General features: G+C 43.6%; 1 protein-coding gene across 1 annotated transcript in view; it reads right to left on the reverse strand.

Annotated features, from left to right (window-relative positions):
- The window catches only part of LOC126481917 (potassium voltage-gated channel protein Shaker), a 1,005,443-nt gene that overhangs the window by 263,143 nt on the left and 719,444 nt on the right, over positions 1-22,856 (reverse strand). Inside the window, exons 7-9 of the mRNA XM_050105876.1 lie at positions 14,525-15,168; positions 3,257-3,386; positions 1,362-1,552 (exon numbers count right to left, since the gene is read on the reverse strand). Of these exons, the coding sequence (XP_049961833.1) occupies positions 1,362-1,552; positions 3,257-3,386; positions 14,525-15,168 (965 nt within the window). The remainder of the gene's footprint in view (positions 1-1,361; positions 1,553-3,256; positions 3,387-14,524; positions 15,169-22,856) is intronic.

Genomic DNA, 22,856 nt, shown 5'->3' on the forward strand with positions numbered 1-22,856 from the left:
CGGACTGCTCGTTAAAAGTCAGCACCTTTCTGAAAACTTTGTGTCGACTGTTCTGTGTTTCAGATTGCTGCCACCCTCAGCGACCTCAAAGATATGATATGACAATGAGTTGCCGTGTTGTCTGCGTGAGCGCATGATTAATTGATTATGTACTTCTGTTTAAATACACTGTAAAATATGAGACATGATCACAAATGTTTACTAAATGTTTTTAATGTTACTTTTCTTCTCCGATTGAGTTATACTAAAACAGCCTTAACTTAATTTTACATTCCCTGCTGCAAATATGTTCCGCATTTGAAGACGACCATTTCTAAAATGCGTGTTCCAGAATCCGCATTAGCTGCGTGTCAAAATTTGTACCATAACAGCTGACCAGTATGAGGGACGCATGCCCATGAGTTATCGGTACTGTAAGACTGACAATAAAACATTCCCCTCTCACATCGTCTAACCCCGCAGTGGCCGCACTACTTACCCCTCTGTCCCTGAGATAAGCGGCCCATCTTACATAGGGTTGTAGAAAATTATCCACTACCAGTCACAATAAAAGGTTGTTTATTCGTCACACGACCGGTTTCGGGCTTGCGCCCATCTTCAGGTGTTTATACCTTCATATACATATTTGTACTGTTGGAGATCAAAAAAGATGAAGCACCATTATTACAGTTATGCTGTGGTGATAGTTTTGCCACTTAGTTACACACTTATGGTCATTTTCACGTCCATATTTCAGTTTTACCAAGTATAGCTCCATATTACACTATTATGATGTGCACTCGTGAAATACACTATGTTTCATTTTTTTGATCTCCAACAGTACAAACATGTACATGAATGTATAAACACCTGAAGACGTGCGCAAGCCCGTAACCGGTCGTGTGAGGAATAAACAGCCTTTTACTGTGAGTGGTAGCGGATATTTTTCTACAACCCCATAAAGGAACAGTCACGGAGTTCGACAGCATCCACTATGGATAAAATTCATTCAATCTTACATAGTTCAAGGCTGAATTCACCAAAATCTATTAAACTTAAGCACATCTTAAAATATTACTGTCATTGTAGGTATTTTTCTTTGTTTCAGAGCAGGAAAACTACACTCTTAAGAAGCTCTCGACGTTAGTTGATGTTTTTCGATTCGGCTGTCAGTTGCTAGATGCATGTTGTTATAAAATGCGGCTGAAGACCGCTAGCCGCACAATTACTTGATCTGGGCCACATGCTGCCTGCAGCTTGACGATCACTGATCTAGACGGTAATCATCATAACAATGTAGGGTTCACATTACTTGCAGCAAATGTAATACAAACGCAGTAGCGTAATGTGCTTGTTTAGTGGCAGCAGCGCGCGAAACTCACCCAACGTGCCGGGCAGGTAAGGACAACTGGTGACGTGGTTGAAGTTCTGCGACTGCATCTCTTCCTGATCCGTCTCGCGATGGTAGAAATAGTTGAAATTGGAGACGATGACGGGCACGGGCAGGGCGATGGTGAGTACGCCGGCGATGGCGCACAACGAGCCGACGATCTTGCCCCAGACGCCGACGGGCCTGCAAGAGGTGCGTCGTGAGCGTGGGCGCGGGTGCGCGGTCGGCCGGTGTCCGTGTCTGGGCAAGCGTGATCTTGTGGTCGTGTCGGGAGGAGGCGAGAGAAGAGAAGAGAAGAGAGAAGAGAAGAGAAGAGAGAAGAAGAGAGGGGCGTGGGCAGAAGGCGAGAGAGAGGCCGGGAGAGGGCGAAAACTGGGCAGAAAGAAGCCACAACAACACACGCACCAAGAGTCCACAACACCGAAAGCAACACTTAGAAGAAAATACCAAAAGAGAAATAAAACAACAAAACTCAGCAGTGAAAAACAAAGTAATGCACAGCAAACCAGAGGAACTGGACACGCACGTACTGTGCCAGTGTCTACTACTGCAGCCACATGCTATATATACGGATGGGAGTGCGTATTTGGTGTTTCCATCCAGTGAGACGTAAAATACGGTAGCAACAGCATCAGAGGCAGCGGTAGCGGCATTCAGTGATAGCGAGGTTTGTTTCATGTCTCGATTGAAACAGATTTCTCCCTCTGCACATGCAGCGTACACAAACATACACGAATGAGATACAACACCACTGCCAGAATTACACACGCACACACACTAAACGTAACTGTAAGTCATTCAAGCCAAGAGCTAAAACCGCACGCGCAAACTTGAGCTCGTATGCTGAGAAAAAAAAAGACTTGTGCTCACATGCATTACCACTACACAGTGCAAAGAAAAGAAAAAAAATCTGCCAAAAGAAATATTCTCTCTCTCATTTGTTTTCGCTCAGCGGAAAGAAATGATACGGAGAATATTCTTCTTTTTATATTAATAAAGACATTCCACTTAGAAAATTCTTTGTTTGATTTTCAGTTGCTAGGTTTGCATGAAATTTAATAAAGAATCAACCACATCGACGTCTATCAACCAATATTTACAAGCACGAATACGATAATAGGGGCCAACGTTCGCACGCAACATCAGAAACATCGATAATAAGATATATGTATACATATATATATATAGTATGTATATATAGTGTAGATAGGGCTGTGGTTCAACACGTATAATAGAGAAAAGATAGACAATGAATAATATAAATAGGGCAGAAGATAGAAGAGAGTTAAAGAGATGATGAAGAGATGTGGAACTGGGGCAAGGGAGTTTACCGTCAAGTCAAGTCATGAAGCAGAAACGTAGAGCGAGCAGCCGTACGCACCGCCCGGACGGCGTGCCCCTGGCGGGCAGGCTGGCCGCGAGAAGCGTCCGTAAGGTGGGTAGCCTGTCTGCCAGGGGCGCGCGCCCTACCACCCAGCACGGGTTCCCCACAAATGTCCGCGGTCCACGACGCGCCAACAAAGAATTTTCTTCGTTTGCAACACAGTGGTTTCTAGTCCTCTCACTACTAACTCTGCTCTCTGTCTTAATTAAAAGTAATTAATCTGAAACACCTGGGTATTTTAATTATTAAAGTATCTGGCATTGCAATCTACTTGGAGGGAAAAGTAAAAATGTATATAATGAACTAAATCGTGAATGAAATTGAGTACATCATACGTCATGTCACCATAGCCAACGGTTGTCATCGTTACAACGGCCCACCAGAACGCGTCCGGTATCGACTTGAAGAACGAGTTCTCCGAGCCGGCTTCGGCGAAGTATACGGCGCTCGAGAAGAGAACCACACCTGTAAGATACGGAGGCAAGGCTGAGCAACTGGGTTACCTCATATCACCATAGCCCACGGTAGTCATGGTGACTACCGCCCACCAGAACGCGTCCGGGATCGACTTGAAGAAGGACTGCTCCGAGCCGGCCTCTGCGAAGTAGACGGCGCTCGAGAAGAGGATCACACCTGCAACAGCCAGACGCCACACACTGCTGCGGCCAGCTGAGCCGCTCTCCACCATTCACCTCCACCTCCCAGGCGCCGCACCGCTTAGCTGCTAGCGCCCGCTCAACGCCGGCTCCCTATTCTACAAATGCTGGGGCTGGATGAAATCCGTGACCGCGCATTGTACATCACGAGAACGCACTGCTAGACTTGTTCAAAAATTTTTGTCCGCCACAAAAAATGACTCGACCCATAGGTATGTTGCTATTGGGTTGTGTGTGTGTGTGTGTGTGTGTGTGTGTGTGTGTGTGTGTAAGAAATGAGTGAATGTGTGAGTGCAGGTCTCGCAATAAAAAAATAATTTGTCTGATTGTGCTCGGTTTGGTTTAATGTGACCCTTTACCCTGCTAGTAGCGAGACTGACACGCTGAGTCTACTTCAAGAGTTCCCACGCCTGCAATCTCTCCAGTAGTCACCACGTCGTGCCTCATATACCTTATGTTTCACCATTACCTGCAATAAAATGAGCGAAGTGTATAGTACCAGCGACCACACCCGTCCATAAAATAAACGTTAAGTGGAAAGGCTAATTAATCTAGGAGAGGCGAAAAACCTGTATGACGTAAGAACGTAAACAGAATCTTTATTTATTCTTTAGTTAGCCTTTGGGAATGATAAACTTGTTTGGGTACAGCAACAAGTTTGAGAAAACCAGATCAAACGAAATTTTTCAAAAAAACGTTAATTTTTCCTATTTATATCTTAGATCAATTAGCTTTCCCGCTCTCCAAATGTTCTGATGAACTTCCTGGTCAGGTTTGTTCCGGGTGTCCGGCAGGATTTACGATTCCATACCCCTGCACTATATTTCGAGGACTGATCTAGTGATTTTCTCGCTAGTCCTGCGGGAACGGTCTAAGTTATCGGTTCCATCGCTAGAACATGACTTTTGTGCAACAGAAAGGAATCACTCCGTCACCGATCCCCTTCCCATTTTCTTGTCATTCATTACTGAAACAGTCCACAGCACACACTGCCTTTGTTACTCTATTATTATTAATTATTATTATTCTGCAACTTTACTGTAATCAATGCGCTTACACACAAACACGGTCGGTCATCAGTATATTTAATACTCTGACAACTCCTTTATTTTTACTTAGGCACTAGTAGTGTTGTGATGTTGTTTAATCATGAACTACTAGGCCGGGTAGTGTAATATTCAATGTTGGTATAATTGTAGAAATAATTTATATACCTATTTATCAAGTAAGACTCTCTTTTACTTCAGATGTGGCAGTAAAATCTCCGAGCAAAGACTTGGATCGGTTCTCCAATAGCATTGAGCAACAGAGGCAAACGTTATATATGTATCATCTGAATATGAAAAACAAAACGTTAATGCGCGTAACTATAGAATTTAATGAGTATATTTCTGGACCCAATAGAGACAATTTTAATGATGACTTGAAAGGTGGAAAAGTGTATGCTATGTAACACAAACGTAAACATTTGTTCAGAAACAGACTAGAGTGCTCGAGCCAGAGCTGTATAGTCCAGCACGCTGGAAATAACCCAAGGACGCCATTTTTATTGACGATATTAACAGTAATAGCTTTAGGAGCGCGACATAATTTGCCCAGTTTTATAGAAAAAGAAAACTCTGTAATTAAACAGTATTACACAGTAACGCTTCCATAATTTAGGACTGGTTTCGTTAGAAAGAAGAGAACATTGTTACAGAAGGAGTTCTTACTGAACCAATGTGATGTATTACTGCACAAGTGTTACACCACAACAGAACTGGTGCTGTAGTTTTCTCTTTTCTGAAAAATCTTTATTCCATGTGGGTTGTCTTTATTGAATAACATTAATTCTGAAATTTATTTTCGCAAGCCCATAACTATAGCAACAGTTAAGGGCTTATGATATAAGGGGCGTTCAAAAAGTGTGACGAACCGGAGGCATAATTACAGAAACCAGTACCTGTATGTTAGAAGTATTGACCCTGGCTGTTGAGACACTTGTCTCACTGGGACACAAGGCGGTGAAGGACTGTCTCATAAATTTCCCGGAGGTGCTATGTTAACCAGTTCCGCACGTCAGCTGGATGTCGTCGTCCGAGGTGAATCGGAAAGGTTATGCTGACGTTCTTCTTTGACCAAGATAGCCCCTTTCTAATTCACTTCCTGCAGCACTTGACCACAGTGAATGCCCAGCGTTACTCACAAACCTTGACCACCCTACGCCGAGCGATCAAATCAAAACGACCTGTGGGGTCATTCTGCTCAACGACAATACAAAGCCTCATGCGCCGGCCGGTGTGGCCGTGCGGTTAAAGGCGCTTCAGTCTGGAACCGCGTGACCGCTACGGTCGCAGGTTCGAATCCTGCCTCGGGCATGGATGTGTGTGATGTCCTTAGGTTAGTTAGGTTTAATTAGTTCTAAGTTCTAGGCGACTGATGACCTCAGAAGTTAAGTCGCATAGTGCTCAGAGCCAGCCAAAGCCTCATGCGACCAACACAGTCGCGGCAATCTGCAGAAATTCAAATGGGAGATTGTCGGCCACCCTCCATACAGTCCGGACCTCTCTCCCTGTGATTATGCCATTTTTGATCCCCTTACAAAGGCTGTGAGTGGCAAACGATTCACCTCTGACAACAACGTCCAGCTGTAAGTGCGAAACTGGTTAACATCACAGCGCTGGGAATTTTATGAGACAGCCATTGACTGCCTTGTGTCACAGTGGGACAATTATCTCAACGGCCAGGGTTAGTCTTTCTAACATACAGGTACTGATTTCTGTAATTATTCTCCTGGCTCGTTTCTTTTTGAACGCCCCTTATAGATGAGAGGTTATTTGCAACAGCCGAAGCTTTCCTAAGCTGGAAATAAAAATCTGTCCCATACTTTCGAAATTAGTGTTGGGGCAGCTCAAGGTCACCTCATTGCTGTCCTGGATGGTGTTTAAGATGTGTATTTGTTGCCACATATGAATTTAGGGCACTCAGTGGTGAGAATGTTTCTGTATTGCGTAGATGATTTTGAGTAGTGTTTATGTATAGAGCTGCCTTAGTGTAGGTAGAGATTTAATGAAGGGAGGGAGAGAAACCCAGTACCTGCACGTAACCCACTCCTCTCGAAGAGTATGAAAAGTACCGCCAAGCGTTATGTCTCTGTCCGAAAAACCCAGCAGCATCAACTATGACACTAGCCTCACTTCATGAGACACTACGACGTTTTAGAGCTTAAGCCAAGATAGTGAAGCAAGGTCAGGTAAACAGGAACTTCGTGCTATTATTACTCCTCTACGTTTCCCTCAAATACTGGTTCCGAAAATTTATCACACTAACATGATTCGAACCCACCACCTTCGAGTAGAGTGATATTTGTGACTCAGGTTAAGGAGATGGGTTTCTCTCTGCAAGGGACAATAATTTTTGAACATCTGTCGTACGTTGTTACACGAAAATGTATCTGTTTAATAAGCACATTGTTGGTGTTTGCAACTCACGTCAGTTTCTCCGTAAATCGTGTTTTATTTGACTTTCATCAGAAACAAAAGTTAGGTTTTGAAAATATATGCATCACCTTACTCGAAAGGCAAAGTGAGAGTCTTAATAAGCCGAATTTCTAGGCTGAAAGCGTGAGGTCTGTTACGTGTCATCCACCGTAGCTTCACTTTAGAGTGCAGAGAAAAACCGTATTCCGCGGAGAACTTGTTCTGGCACCAGACAAACTGATTAAAATATGAAAACTCGCCCACTGAGAGACAATGGAGAAAGAAACACGGGAAGCGGTTGTCAGAACGGAGCTCAGACACCCACGTTTGACTGCCAGGCAGAGCAGCTTCCCTGGTTGCCACGGCAACGGCGGAAGCCGTGCGACGTCATTGGCTGCTGGCCAGGCGGCGATCGTTACGTCACCTGGGGAGCCAAGGTAACCGGGGCGCGGCGTTGCCACGCTGCACAATGCGGAACACTGGGTCACATCTCCCATTGTCCAGACAAGCATTCTTCTGAGCTTCAGTCTGGACGCGGGTCCCTACTAAGGCAGCGCGCGTTCTGCGGTCCTGGCCCGGCGGCAGCGCGTGCCTGGGCAGGCTTACCCCCGTCTCGCACCAGCCGCTCCAACTGCTGCGCCCCCTTGCAGCGTTCAACCTTTCTTCTTGTTTTGCCCTTGTGCTAAGGAATTTTCAGTTAATCGAATATTACATATTTCTGATACACACACTCGGAATATTTCTTAGCACAAATTAATCAGTAGTAGAGCATGTGGCGTGTTCTATGCACTAGCCATTTGCCAAGTGCTTGTAAAGCAGCAAATTGCTTCGCAAATCTAATTTTAACGTAAGTATTTATGTGGATGATAAAAACGCTCATACATTCTTTTGTATTCTTTCGCAGTTATACTGGACGAACACCAGTATAATCTTAGGAAAGAATAAGTGAGAATATTCGTCTCCTTATTTTGGTTAACAGCTTCTCATACCCAGATAACTTTCTGTGTTCATTTTCCAGATTATTCTTACTATGTGTATGATTTAATTCCAATAAAGAGGAGGAATTTCAAAACAACCACAAGATGACGTTATATTACGAAACAATGCTGATCTTTCAGCTTGTAGCGTGAAACATCATACAGTATGTACATTCGTATAAGTACGACACAATTCGCACTGATCTTTGACACTTTTTTTCCTGTACCACTCTCGGATGATAGGCGAGAAGAATTACTACTTGCATCTGTACGCGGCATGGTCTCTGAGGGTGTGTTGAACCTACCAATGCCCGATGTTGCCTTTGATTTGTGAGGTAATTATGTCGTAGTGTGTGACGTCATGTTTGCGCAAACAGTGATCGAAGACGACACTGGAAACATTTATTTTGCTCGTATATTACTTTTGCGGAATGTAGGTTGTGGTGACATTCTGATCTATTAATCTCGTTTTTACACAGGTACGCCACCCCGACATATTTTTCAAAGGAAAACATTCCCCGTTGTAGGCTGTAGATTTTTTTCCGTTTTGTTGCTATTGGCCAATTTCGACTGTGTATTCATTATTAAGCAGTATACCGACTATCTCTATGCAACATACCGCAACAGATGTGACATCCCGTATTCTACTTAATAACTATACAGCCGAAAAGGGTCAATACCAAATAAACGGCAAAATTTCACAGTCTATAATGCACAATGTTTTCTTTTGAATTATGATCTGCCGTGTAGACGGAGAACTAGATGAAGCCAACGAATGTGAATACGAAATCTCAGTTATGGTGACGTAGTCATCTGCGGCGATGAGCAGGACGGCGAGTGGGATGTGGGCAGCATGGAGGAGATGAAGTCATAAGTACAACGAAAAAAGGTCTACTTTTACTATAGTTTAGTTTTTCAATGGGACCCTCTAAGAAGGATGGAGCTATACCATACGCAAGTGTTACGGGCGACAAGAGATAGGCGACAAAGTTAAAAGATATTTGAAAACAACAGTAATATTTCGGGAGGAATGTGAAGTAATAGAACCAATTCACCACTCACGTAGCGACATGTGTAGTTGGCTAGAACGACTGGTTATGAAAGTACAACGTTAGCGAGGAACGAGAATGTATTAATCTGTGTGGAACTGCTTTGTGACCGACACCTGGTTTCGCCTCTGAATCAGGTTAAAACGTGACGGCTTGGTTGAGTTGTCGAAGCCAATGAACGTGATGTTATGAGAATAACTAAAATTTTTTATACTGGTGCGTGTTTTGCGCTTACTGAAATCCGTCGAGTGAATTATTGCCGTTACTCGGATGACGTCGCTGGTCAAAGTAGACTGTATAGGTAGGTTCAATATTTCCGTCTTTGTTGCCTGGTTCCCGGCCCTCTTCAGAGTCATATGTGATGGAGACAATAAAATTATTTTGATACTTGACTATAATTTTGGTTTTTTAAACTTATCTCATAGCAGATAACCAAGTAAATGTCTTTCCTCCAAAGATGTTCGTGTGACATTCTTCATTACATCCGGAACACTGTCGTATGACTGGAGATTGAATTCTTTCAGACTTCTTGTTTCGCGTTTGTTACTGAAGATTGCGTACACTCTGGATGTAGTCGACAGCACGTCATCAAGTATGCTGTGCGTGGTCTCTTTCGCAACTGCATCGAGCGTAGCGGCTAACACAGTATGTGATAGAAGTGGGTTTGAGATTCCTCTCTGGCCATCCAGATGCGGGGTATTCATGATTTGTGTAGGCACACACTGCGGCGCAGGCTATACAGGGTAACGCAGAACATTGCGGCAAGTGTTTTGTGGTCCACGGGCTCCTACATTGTCCAGTCATATTAATGTGGCCATCTCAAAAACCTGAATAACCACTTTTCGCTAGGCGCGCCGATGCGGGACATGCCGGAAGAGAGTCAGTAAGGTTCCGAAATGTACAGACAGGGATTTGGAGCTGTGTCAACTCGTGCCGTGGTCGGCTGTGCAAGGTTTCTCGGTTGAGGATCCACGGCGCGAGCAGCTCGATAGCCATGCTTCCACAGATTCTCAACTGGATTTTAATCCGCTGAGTTTGGTGGCGAGGGAGCACGGTAAACTCACCCTGCCGCTCTTCACACTGCGAGCTGTGTGACGCGCTGCACTGTCCTGCTGGTAGACGCCATCGTACAGAGGGAAAAAAACCCAGCATGTTGGAGTGGACATGGTTCCCAAGGACATAAGCACAGTGGTCTTGATCCATCGTTGATCCACTACGACGGGAGCACCTAGGGAATGCCACGGAAACGTTCGTCAGACAATAACGCTCCGACGACTGTTGCAGAGTGTTTACTTTCAGACGTTTCTCGCCGTACACTCCAACGGCCGGCTATCTGTCCGATGGAGCATAAGACGTGATTCATCTGAAAAGGCCACCTTCACCACTCAATGGTCATCCATTTGCCGTGATGACGTGCAAATTCTAGCCTTAGTCGCCGATTCTGCCATGCGTGGCATCTAACCATGGCGGCAGGCGAACAAACTTACCCGATTCGGAAACGCTTCCACCCTTGGCCCGAAAGCCAATGATGATGCTTTTCTGAACATCAGATAAATCGCTCCGTTTCCGTATTACAACGACAGCACTGTTTTCCGCTTCCAACCAAACATGCTTGCTTACTGCCATCTGCAGTATTTAACTGGTTATTGCACGTTGAAGTCGATCGTAGGTGGTGGTCAAATTAATGTGTCTGAGCTCTATATATATAGCGCGGACACTACAAGATGTCAGGTTGCCGCGAGGGTTTACAAATGAGAACTTGCCGCGAGAGTAAAGAGGAGTGGTGTGTGTGTATGTGTGTGTGTGTGAGGGAGGGGGTGGAGGGAGGGGGGGGGGGGGAAGGGAAGCGCCACGTCCCTCTCGCAGGGCTGGAAACCTTTACCCGCGATTGCTGCTTGTGCAAAAGCAGTACTATAGCATTGTCGTAGGGATCGCTGAACACTGTGTTGAACTAAGATTACACTCTTCACTCATTTGGAAATGATGAAAGAAAACGAGCAATTAACAACACAAAGTCATACTCGTAGTTGAAAGCACTCCGCTTCTGAAGCTGCCAAGACATATAGACCTCAACATAAAACAGTGCGAGTGGAGGCGCTGGACAGGACAGCATAATACTGCGACTGCTCTACCTGAGCCACTCAGTGTTCGAGACAGTTTACTGTGCCAATGTCACGTGGTTTGCATTGGAAATGGAGGACCATGTTGTTGAAGCAGTTGGGCCGTACGTGGTTTCGTATGAGCAACCTCGTGCAACTGACTCCGATCCCATCAAACTAGTAAGTAAACCGTTTATTAGAAACTTCAGACATCGGTGCGAAATCACCTGATCTTTTTCTCTTGTTCGTGTATCTGCCTTTCCATTCTGAATCCTTCCGTTTCTAAGTATCATACAATAAAATAAAAACATCACTTTCATTATCACAGTCATAACTAAGATTCACGAGCTGAGCCATTGCTTCACAAGCAAATACTGTCTCCCAATGCGCCATCACACTGTATCGCGTAGCTTTTCCCGTGCTGCACTTGCCCTGCCCGACCTTACCTTGGCTTTGCCTGCATCATAGTGTGCGCCTGGCCTGAAATCATTTTGGGTTCCATTTCACATCGCTCCTGTCGAGATTCTTGGTTTGAATAGCCCACAAGACGTTGACTACTACGTCTGTGTATTGCTCCGTTCCTGATGAACTGGACGGCACGATAAAATATTAACCTTTTTTGTGAAGCTTTAATACACCTTTCGAAGACTCTCCAAATAAAATAAAAATCTCCATTTCCATCCCCGCCCAAATGCTGTAATAAGCCACATCGCTTTGTAACGTGTCCAGCAGTGCACCACTATTGCTGGACTTCGGCAGGACTCTTAGCTGTTAAACAAATCCAACTGTATGAGCGTTTCTAAGCATCCACCCCTAGGAAAATATAAGAACTCCTGGGCTTTCAGAATTACAGTTACAACTCAATATTTTACTATAAATATACATATAAAAAGAGCATATTTTAAACAGCACAAATAGCATTTATTGAAACGGCTCTGTATTGTGCAATGTAAGTAAACTGACGAACATAATGCAGCTAGCTTTGTACAACAGAATATTTTTGGCTGTCTTAATTTCCATTTCTTAGCAAGTTGTTGCCTGTCGATGCGATCTGTGTCATGCAGAAAATAAAATTTTAAAGCGAACTTAATTTTCTTGCTGCTTTGGTGTGTTACATATTTTTCTTTTTGAATAAATATTTGCTGAAAATGCAAGATATTGATTTTTCTTGGAGATTTTGATATTCCAAGGCTACAGCCATGTAAAAGCTTTTGTGAGGGCTTCTCACTAGTTTCAGTATTAAAATTTCAGGTATATCTTACAATTATTTATTATAGGTTTGTCCACCGTCTGTGAAAGAAATCTCTTTCATTGTTACTCTGTGGCTAGCTCAAATCTTGTTGAACATGACAAATGTCATCATATTGGTACATTAGATAAGATCAAGATTTTCGCTTGAAGCTGGAAGTGCGTTGTTCTTATGAAACAATAAACATTAACTTTTAATTTTTCATGGTGTAAGAGACACTCCTTTAACTTTACCACAAACATGTATGCCCCTTACCATTAAAAAGTTAATGTTTAATCCTATTACCAACTTTAAAAAATATAAAATAAAAATAAACCAATAACCAATGACTTACATTATGACGAAATAGTAATAATTATCACAGTTACTAATTGTAGTACAGTATAAGGAAATATAAAGTAAGAATTATGATACGTGGACATTTACTCAATCAAAATTTGTACTTCCTGATGAGACTGAAAAATAAAAACCAGATGTCACTGAAGTTTAATTGATTATAACAATGATTTTCCAATAAGATTTTAAGGAGCATGAAACACGTTTTCAGTATTCATGCTGCTGTGGTGACAGAAGCGTATTTCGGGTGAAGTACTGTTAAATAGAAAAGAACGCATACCGTAAGGCTAGTCAAGTGCTATGATACATACACTGTTTGCCCGTGTATATCGTCTTTCATTAAAGCAGAGATGGTTTTAAGAGAACAAGAAATGCATAGTGACACACAGGGGGAAAGCAAATATGGCATTTTTCATTATTACGTCACGTATAATTTGTTTAGTCTTCAGCTTCTTTTCGTGTCCTCCAGATATATAAACAGGGCGAACATTAATAAAACCGACAAACTGCAGCGATGGATTCCTAACTGTAAATGGAGGAAAACTGTCCTTTGAGCTTGTGTCCGGAAGCGCATCGTAGCCGTGGTAGGTGGCACTGATGAATAACAGTTCCTCACCGCGTGCTGTCTGTTGATTGTGTGTTGCAGGTTGTGTGACGGACCCAGTGTACTGTAAGCAGGAGAGTGGTTCGGTACTCATGTGAGGAACAAGCCGAGATGGTGTTTGTGTACGGCCAAGCAGTTGGAAACGGTCGAGAGGCAGCACGCGTGTATCAAAACAAGTACTTTCACAGACACTAACCACATCACACAACATTTCAAGCCCTTATTGGGTTTTGTGTGGTCATGGGTCCTTGCAGACAGATCAGCGTGCGGGGAGGCGGCGGACACCGCGTACACTAGATTTGGAGGACCAGTTTCTACTGAGACGAACCTCATTACAAGGTCCAGGCAATATGGTGCAAGCCGAACTACGATTATGTGTATCATGCACGACAACCGCTACTATTCCCTTCACCTGCAATCCGATAGAGACCACTTTGAACATCTGTTGCGGCGTGGATGCTTTGCAGCTCTGTCTGTACCGTGTTCCGGGACGATTTGTTGTCGTTGCATGCACACCGTCCATTTACGAACACATGTTCATAGTACCCTTTTTCCTCCATTTCCAATCAGAAATCCGCCCTTGCAGTTTGTCAGTTTTATCAATGTTCACCCTGTATGTACCTTCCTATTGATCACCTTTCAGTGAACGCGACTTTGTTCCTGAGCTGACTATTACAGTCATGTTTAATACTTGATCGTGTGTAACTGGATAACGAAACAAAACAAAAATTCTTGTTCGAGAGTTTATTCATACCGCACAAAGGAAACTGTGTTTAAATTGCTGCAGGGTACTGAAGCAGGTTGAGCTACGAGAAATGATTTTTATTCATCAACTTCATCAGGTAGTACTATAGCGTATCATAGAGAATTCGGGAATGATATTTTATCCCTAGCCTCGTCGTTTTTTAACATTAGAAATTAAATTCACAGTGTATACTGGAAAGATTCTTAACAAAGCGTAAGCAAACAGAAATAATACCAGTGCATAGTGACCCGAAGCCTCTACAGCTAGAAGTAACAGCAATCTGAGCAAAGTTTAGAAATTGAGATTTAGGCATAGATTTTATTATTACAGAGACACACTGAAGAAAATAGCAACTGTTCATTAAAGAGACTTATCATCTGAGAATAGATGAGTAACACTTGGGTGTAACACATTGCGGTTGCTGCATCTATATACGATGCGGCACTGTGGAGCATGCTGCTGGTGAGCGTTCAAGCCTACGGGTAATCACTCGTCACTTTTTTATATTTCTTTTAATCACAAATCTTGATTCACAGCCGACTTACTACACTAGAAGCAAGCCCGCCCATGCACGAGCTGTGGAATGTGTCGTACTCACCTATGAACAAGAAAAATATGAGCAAGCCGAGTTCCCGCATGGAGGCCTTCAAAGTTCGTCCGAGGATTTGCAACCCTTTGGAGTGTCGGGACAACTTAAATATTCGGAACACTCGCACTAACCTAATGACTCTGAGAATAGCTAACGACATGGCCTGGTTGGTGCTCTTGTCCTGAGGGCTGACGGGGGCGCGCACCACGTTGAGCGTGTTCTCCTCCTCGGCCACGACTGTCGCTAGGGTGATGAAGTACGGAATGATCGCGATGATGTCGATGATGTTCATCACGTCCCGGAAGAAATTGAGTTTATTCGGACAGGCGAGGAACCGCACTGACAACTCGAACGTGAACCAAATGATGCAGATCGTCTCGATGAGGAAGAAGGGGTCCGTGATGTCGGGGACCTCGTCCTCCTCGATCTTGGTGCCGTTCGTCGTGGTGTTGAACACCTTGTAGTGCTTGAACTCGGGCAGAGTCTCGAGGCAGAAGATCACGATGGACAGGAGGATGACGAAGACGGAGATGATGGCGACGACGCGCGCCGCCTGCGAGCTCTCCGGGTACTCGAACAGGAGCCACACCTTCCGCTGGAACTCGTGCGACGGCAGCGGCTTCTCCTCCTCCTTGATGAAGCCCTCATCCTCCCTGCGAACAGGCAAACAGTGACAGGGCCGTCTCCTCTCCGTAGCGGCTCAGCGCCAGCGCTCTGCAGCGTAGGCATTAACGCGGTTAGAGTAGGATTTGCAGGTGCTGCCATCATAATTTGGCTTTGAATCTCGAACAGCAGCCGTCCTAGCGGATTAAATTGCAGACGACCATTCTTTCTTAAGGCCCAAACAGTTGGCACCTTTGTGCTTCCGTCAGCTGGTACTTGTGTTCACGTGTTCTTTTTTAGAATCTCAAGTACTGTAAGGTAGTCTTTTAGAAGTTTCCGATTGTGTGATTCGATAAAAGTGTCAAGGCAAATTAGTAAATGAATCTGAATATTCTACCTTTTTAGGAGTTTATATTGACAAGAACCTGAACTGGGAATCACTTTTTACACATCATCTTAAACATCTAATCTCTGCGACTTTTACTTTACGGCTAATATATGACGGACGGTCAAATGAGAACGGAACATCCGCCACAACGGGACCAAGGAACGGTTCCAGTCAAAGTAATCACCATACGCGATAAGACATCCAACCCACTGGGAGATGAGACAAGCAATTCCTGTTTCGTAGAAAGCGGTCGGCCACTGACAGATCCACTACGGCATCCACTCTTGCAGTTTTTCCGACGGAAAGCGACCTCAACATATGTCTTTCTGCAGGTCGCCAAAGACGTGAAAATACGAGCTACACGGAGAATGTTGCAGTGTCTACCAACCAGATCGCTGAAGCATTGTCTTCGATTGGTAACGTGAGGGCGGGCATTACCGTGTGACAGGATGATACTGTTCGACAGCATTCAGACAGCCCGAGGGCAACAGCAAAGCCAACGGTGGAGACGAGCCCCCGCCTCCTCCGCCATAGAAATTCAAATCAGTTCACACAGGTTCCGGTAAGTTCACGATGACCTCCTCAAATGGTTCAAATGGCTCTGAGCACTATGGGACTTAACTTCTGAGGTCATCATTCCCCTAGAACTTAGAACTACTTAAACCTAACTAACCTAAGGACATCACACACATCCATGCCCAAGGCAACATTCGAACCTGCGACCGTAGCGGTCGCGCGGTTCCAGACTGTAGCGCCTAGAACCGCTCGGCCACCCCGGCCGGCGATGACCTCCTCCTTCGACTGCAAGGACCCTCAGCTCGTCGAGTTCCTCGATCGTGGAACTACAACCAACGCGCAGCACTACGAAGACACTTTGCAGAAACAGCGACCCACTATGAAATAGGAAACAGCGGGAATGCTATTGGACAGAAGTATCCCGTTTCAAGGTAACACCCGCCCTCGCACTGCCAATCGGACTAATCTTACGATTCAGCGATTTGGGTGGAAAACACTCCAACATCCTCCATACAACCCGGACCTTTCACCGTTAGATTTCCACGTATTTGACGACCTGAATAAAGACATGAGTGCAAGTCGGTTTCAGTCGGACGAGGAAGTGCTAGAGTGGATGCGGTTGCAGATCCGCCAGCGGCCGACCGCGTTCTACTAAACAGGAACCGATCCTCTCGTCTCCCAGTGGGATAAATGTCTTAACACGTGTGGTGATTACTTCTCAGTGGGACCATTCATTGGTCCCCTTGTGGCGGGTGTTCGGTTATGCTATTTTGAAAATAAAAATGCCAAATTTTCCTATTTTCGTTCACTGTTTTGTGGTACCTTATTCTGGGCAACTCCTTACTGAGAGAAAAAGCATTTATTGCACAGCAGTATATAAATAAGGATGTGTGGTGTCCGTTCCGGAGCCTTTCGTAGACGGCTTTTTGTAATGCTGGATATAGAGACAACAGTCTCGCAGTGCATTTAGTCCCTTGCGAAATTTGATGCCGAGAATCAATCACATTTTGAAAACGGCAGTGACAACCATAAATATAGTACTAGTAGCAGAAATGACTTACACTAGCCTTCACTCAGCTTTAGTGCGGCGCAGAGAGAAGTGAGGAATTCAGCCTTAAGGATCTTTGACACTTTCCAATATTGCAAAAAATTTAATGGATAAAGATCTGTGTGTGAGAGATGAGAGTGCAGTAAGGACAACACCCACTGACGATGGCACAAAGATGCAGGAAGATATATGGACATTAAAAAGTAATAGTAGTCTGCATAATAAATGGTACTCAATATCCATAATGTTGGTGCAGTATATGACCAGAGCGGGACCAGGTTGCACTAAAAATTTATTTTGAGACCTGTCTTTTTCAAGAATCAAAATATTTCTGTTTCTTTTGATCATCCAGACACACTCCGGAAGCTATCTACAACTATTTCTACATCTAATTCTGCATCTACATCTACACATTGCAAGCTTGGCGGAGGATACTTCGTGTATCGGTGTTACTTCTGTCTTCTCCTGCTCCAGTCCCAAATGGGACGCAAAGAAAACCTTGTCTCGATTCCCATCAACTGCCTTTCACGCGCGCAGCACAGACAAATATAACTCCCTGATTTCTTAAGGCTACCAAATTAGAGATGTTTTTCTGCACCACTTACTTATTGCTGTAGTATGAGCTTAACTGGGTTTTATTACTTTTATTGTTCTATCAGCTCCTTTTAAAATCTCAGTTATACATTTTAGCCTTAATGCAGCAAAATGTTTGAATTGGTGTTACGTATCGTCACAGGTGTGATAAATTACATGAGAGGCTCCGTACCAGCTTTGTTTATTGTAGCTGCACCGCTAGGGTCATATTGTCTTCAAAATTGTCTCCATAGTGCCCACATGCCAGATTTGCTGTCCATCGATTAAGTGGGACCGTAGGGACGTGAGAAAATACGTTATTGTCGTTGTGTTTATCTGATTATGTGATTGTTTGTGTATTGTATGATTTGGAAACCGTTCGTACTCACTTTGTGATTGGATTAGCGGCTATATTTGTGCCTGTGTGCATATTTGAATTTGAGATTTTTTGCCTGCAGATGTGTGATACTCTAAATTGTAGCGCCAATAAATAAGAAATGCAAGATTTTTTCACAATCCGAAGTGGAAACGACCATGTTTAATAATTACATGAAGGCTGTGGACACAGCTGTGGAGGAATTTGTAAGGGCACAGTTCGTGTGCTAAGCGAGACAAAAAATCTATTCCCAGATCTACCTTGTTCAAGAATCAAACTATTTCTGCCTTCTTTCGTTATCAAGATATGCTTAGACTGGTACCTATATTTGAAATTTTGCAGGCCACCTTATGATCGGTGGGGGAAGTTACGTCATGTGTCTCTGTCACTTCTCCACTTTCCTATACCAAATGCGAATGGCGAACGAGGAGAATGACTTTTTGTAAGACTCCCCGTGAGCTTGAATCTCTCTCTTAATTTTTCATTCGTGGTCTTTTCGTGAGATATAGTCCCGCGTAAGAGAAGCAACGCAGGGCGCTTCAAAAAGATTCCTCAGATCTCACACAGTGATACTGCGTGAGTCTGTGAAGAGGTTACAAACTTTCAGTGCTCAGATCTCACACAGTGATACTGCATGATTCTGTGAAGAGGTTACAAACTTTCAGTGCTGATAGAGAAGGGTAAATGTCTCTTTGTTCTTATATATCTGACAACGGACCACTTCGAAAGCAAACTCTTTGCTTACCATATTTTGGGAAGAGGTATTATAGATCAAAACACGAAAAAATATCGAGTATACACCTTAAGAGCTATGGGTACTTTTTCGTCTTCGCTACTGTAAAACATACCTTCTACTGTAGAAGTGTTCGTAGCTCTTAAGGTATGCGTTTTAGAGCTCATGTTTACTAGACTTTTTTTCTTCTTCTGGTACATATTACCTCCCTCTCCCCCTCCCCCCCTCCCCCCAAGATATGGAAAACAAAGAGATTGCAGCAGAAGAGGTCGAATGTCAGAGGTGTGAGAACGATTTTCGCTTACAACTTTCGACTCGGTCGTTTCAGGGCCAGAATCCCTTACCTCAAATTCATATATTTACGCTTCTCCGTCATCACCGGAAGTTTGTAACATCATCACCGAACCACCCTGTTTATTGCATATCTATGAAGGGAGACTTTTCGCAGACAACATTTTAGGAAATACTACAACGAGTGACAAGGTTTTTGAAAGTGATTTCACTGTAGCGTTACTAGTTTTGGACCCTAGCCCGTCGTCAGACGGTAAATTGCCAGTATATGTGGTTGCTGATAGGGCTCTCCCGGATGTAGCTAGCTCACTCGCTCGTCTATTACCCAATATACATCGAATCGAGATGGCGGTAATACAGAAGGACGTTTTGCTTTCTCCGCCTCAACGTTTGCAATTCAATTAAACAATCATGTGAAATGTAAAAGCATTTCTGAACAATGATCTGCCTCACAAAATGCACCTGTCGAAAACGAGTACGGATCTTGCACTGCCCCATGGGCTTCCATGGTCAACTGATCTCAAACTGTGTGATTTTTTTGGTGAGGTTTTCTGAAAGACTATCTGTGTGCCTCCACTCCAACAATTTTAGGTGGATCACGACACTGTACAGCATCAACAGTGAATGCAGTAACTCCGGATATGTCTGTAAAAATACAGGACAAGTTTTAATATCGTTCTTCCGGTGTTGGAAACATGTAACATTTCTGAAAAGCTAATTAAAACTTTAGTCCTATGTGTAAAAGAGACACACATTTAGTAACGGATGGGTGTCACGAAAATAAAAAATTCTTAGTTGTATCTGTCAGTAAAAATATACCTTAGTTTTCAATTTTCAGTAATGTAGAATACATAGGCCTGCGAAATCGGATCAGTCTTTCATCGTGTGTATTGGCCCAGTTTTCTAAGAATGTAGGCCCTCAGAGTAAACGACTCCATGTAGCGCAACACCTCCTTCATAGCGTCTGCCAATGGAGCTGGATGAGCATCCGGGTGACGCTTTCGTGCTTATTAAACGAACCCGTGACGAAAGGTGATACTCGTCTGTCTATCTTTCTTATTTCCTCCGTCAGTCTATCCCGCGATCAGCCTCATGGAGCTTCATGCGTTATCCGTCAGTTTTATGTGTGTCTCAGTAGTCTGTAGGCCAACGTGCAGTGTATCATTTCTCCCTTCCTATTCCATTCGTCAATAACGACTGTCGGTAGGTCATTGTGTGAATACGAATTTTTCAAATTTTATAGTCGTGTTGGATAAACAAGGTATTTAAAAATAGAAGTGTCACATACACCTCCGTAGTGTACTACTGTTCAAAACTAGAAGAAAAGTTCCTACAATTATATCTGGAAACAAACAGCTGTTGAGATTTGGGCCGTTTTACTTGTGACGTGTGATATGTAGGATTCAGTAATACAGATGAGGCAGGATTCACGTGAGATGACATAGGAAATTTCCAAGATACATATGTGAATGCAAATACAAATTTTCGAGCAATCGTGGATGAGAGGCATTAGGATTGTTTCAGTATCAACGTGTTCGACTCTTAGGGCCATGCAATATACCAAACACATTAACAGGTGCTGTGTATCAGTGTTATGTGCGCGGCGAGTCACCAGCGCTATTGGGGAACGTTAGCCTTTCGGAAGGACAATGACTGTGGTTTCTACACGACGGGGCACCAGCTCCATTTCTATGGATCGCGCGACAGACAGTGCGTCAGTGTAAAATTTTAACAACGATGGATTGGCCAAAGAGATCCGGTAGTATGGCCTCCCCACTGACCTGAACAGAATCGGTTGGACTACTGGCTATGGTGATACTTAAAGGTATTGGTGTATGCCCAACTCATCGACAGTTTGTAGGCGTTACATGATTATGTGACGTAATAGGAATGGAGCAGGTGTATCTGAATGAGTGCGTGATTCATCGCGAGGGAAGGCTGAAGTATGTATCAGAATGTATTTTAACGTCGTGCGCTACTGCCTATTGTGTCTATTTTTACGTAATGGGAGGACTGATAGTCCCATAGCTCAACGAGTATTGGTTTCGGTTATATGATTGTACAAACTTTCTTTCTACTTTTGGCCAATACTATCATATATAGGAATACGTGACACTTTTGTTTAGATACCCTATGTGTGGTACTAAGTGTTGTGTGTGTTTTTTAATCGTTTAGGAATTTTAACAAGAATTCTTTAGTGATGCACAATGCTATTCCTGTATCGACTACTACTGGGATTTGTTGAGCATATCTGTTAGGCGAATCACGTAGCTCTTTTTCAAATCTTGTCTACCTCTCCATTTTATACAACTTCGTAACGTTCCACACTAAAGAAGATTATTCAAGAATCGGCCGTTCGAGTGCTGTATTCCTTTTCTCCGTGGCGGATAAATTATATTTCATTTGCTTTCTTCCAATAAATCTGCGTCTGGTACCTGCCTTGCACACAACTAAATATAGGGTGATTTTCTTTTTTTGGGAGTTTGTGGTGAAGTCTTATGGGACCAAACTGCTGAGGTCATCGGTCCCTAAGCTTCGCAACTTACACTAACTTACGCTGATGACAACACGCACACCCATGCTCGAGGGAGGACTCGAGCCTCCGACGAAGGGAGTCGCCCGGACTGCGACAAGGCGCCTCAGACCGCGCGGCTACCCGTGGCTTAGTGTGATTCCCTGATTATGTTACAAACTTTCAGGGATGATGGAGGAGGGTAAATATATCAATCTGATGTAAGGGACCTGGTCCAGAAACGACCGAGTACCGAAATTTACAAGCGAAATTCGTTCTGATACCTTTGGCAGTGGACCTCTTCTATTGCAAGCTCTCTGGTTCCGATATTTTGGGAAGAGGTAGTATGGTCACCAGAACAAGGAAGAAGTGTTCAGTAAACTTGGGCCCAAACATGCATACTTTAAGAGCTACGAGCGCTTGTTGAATACAAGAGATCTGTTTCACAGTTGCAAGAATGAACAAGTTTTCATAGCTCTTAAGGTATGCATTTTAAAGCCCATATTTGCTAGATGTTACTTTCTTGGTTTGGCCCATTCTAACACCTCTGAACGTTGCCTTCCCTACAATTTTAGCGACAACAGAACTGGTACACGTAGTCCCCTATCAGAACGATTTTCACTTTTAACCTTCGACTCGGTCGTTTCCAGACCAAGCCCCTCTTAATACATTTATCCTTCTCCGTCATCCCTGAGAGTTTGTAGCATCACCACGGAATCACCCTGTATACCAGCTCTTGAAACAATTGGAATGGAGATTCCTGGACATTTGATGACTGAAAGTCATTTCAGATATTTCTCGGCCATGGTGCCGTCTTTTCGTCTGTTTATGCACATTACGTGGTTGAACATTTGATGTTGATACAAATATCCCTTTAAGATTAGAGATGCACTGGCATACACATTATTGCATTATTGTCATTGTTTACCTGAATACGTGATTATGACATTTTTAATTTACAGGGTACATTTCAGGAAGGCTGCATGAAATGACAACTTATCACCCACTAGCAAGTATTTATTGCGTGCCAATAAAAGTCGTGTTGCACTTATCATGCACAGCGAAAAAATGCCAGCCAATACAACACGACTTTTAATAACAAAATGCAAAAGATTTGGCAAAATATTTGTTCTGGAGAGACTATTTAAAAGCTATTTTCTTTTTAATCCCTGTGAATGGTCTAGGAAAAGACACCATGAGAGCTCACGGAGATAACATCATGCATTTAAAGTTTACTCGTTGATGTTGCTTAAAACGTACCATCAGTGTCACTTTTCAAGCTAGTGCTGTGTACAGGCTGT

This window comes from Schistocerca serialis, chromosome 5 (assembly GCF_023864345.2).
Source record: "Schistocerca serialis cubense isolate TAMUIC-IGC-003099 chromosome 5, iqSchSeri2.2, whole genome shotgun sequence".
NCBI classification, from domain to species: domain Eukaryota; kingdom Metazoa; phylum Arthropoda; class Insecta; order Orthoptera; family Acrididae; genus Schistocerca; species Schistocerca serialis.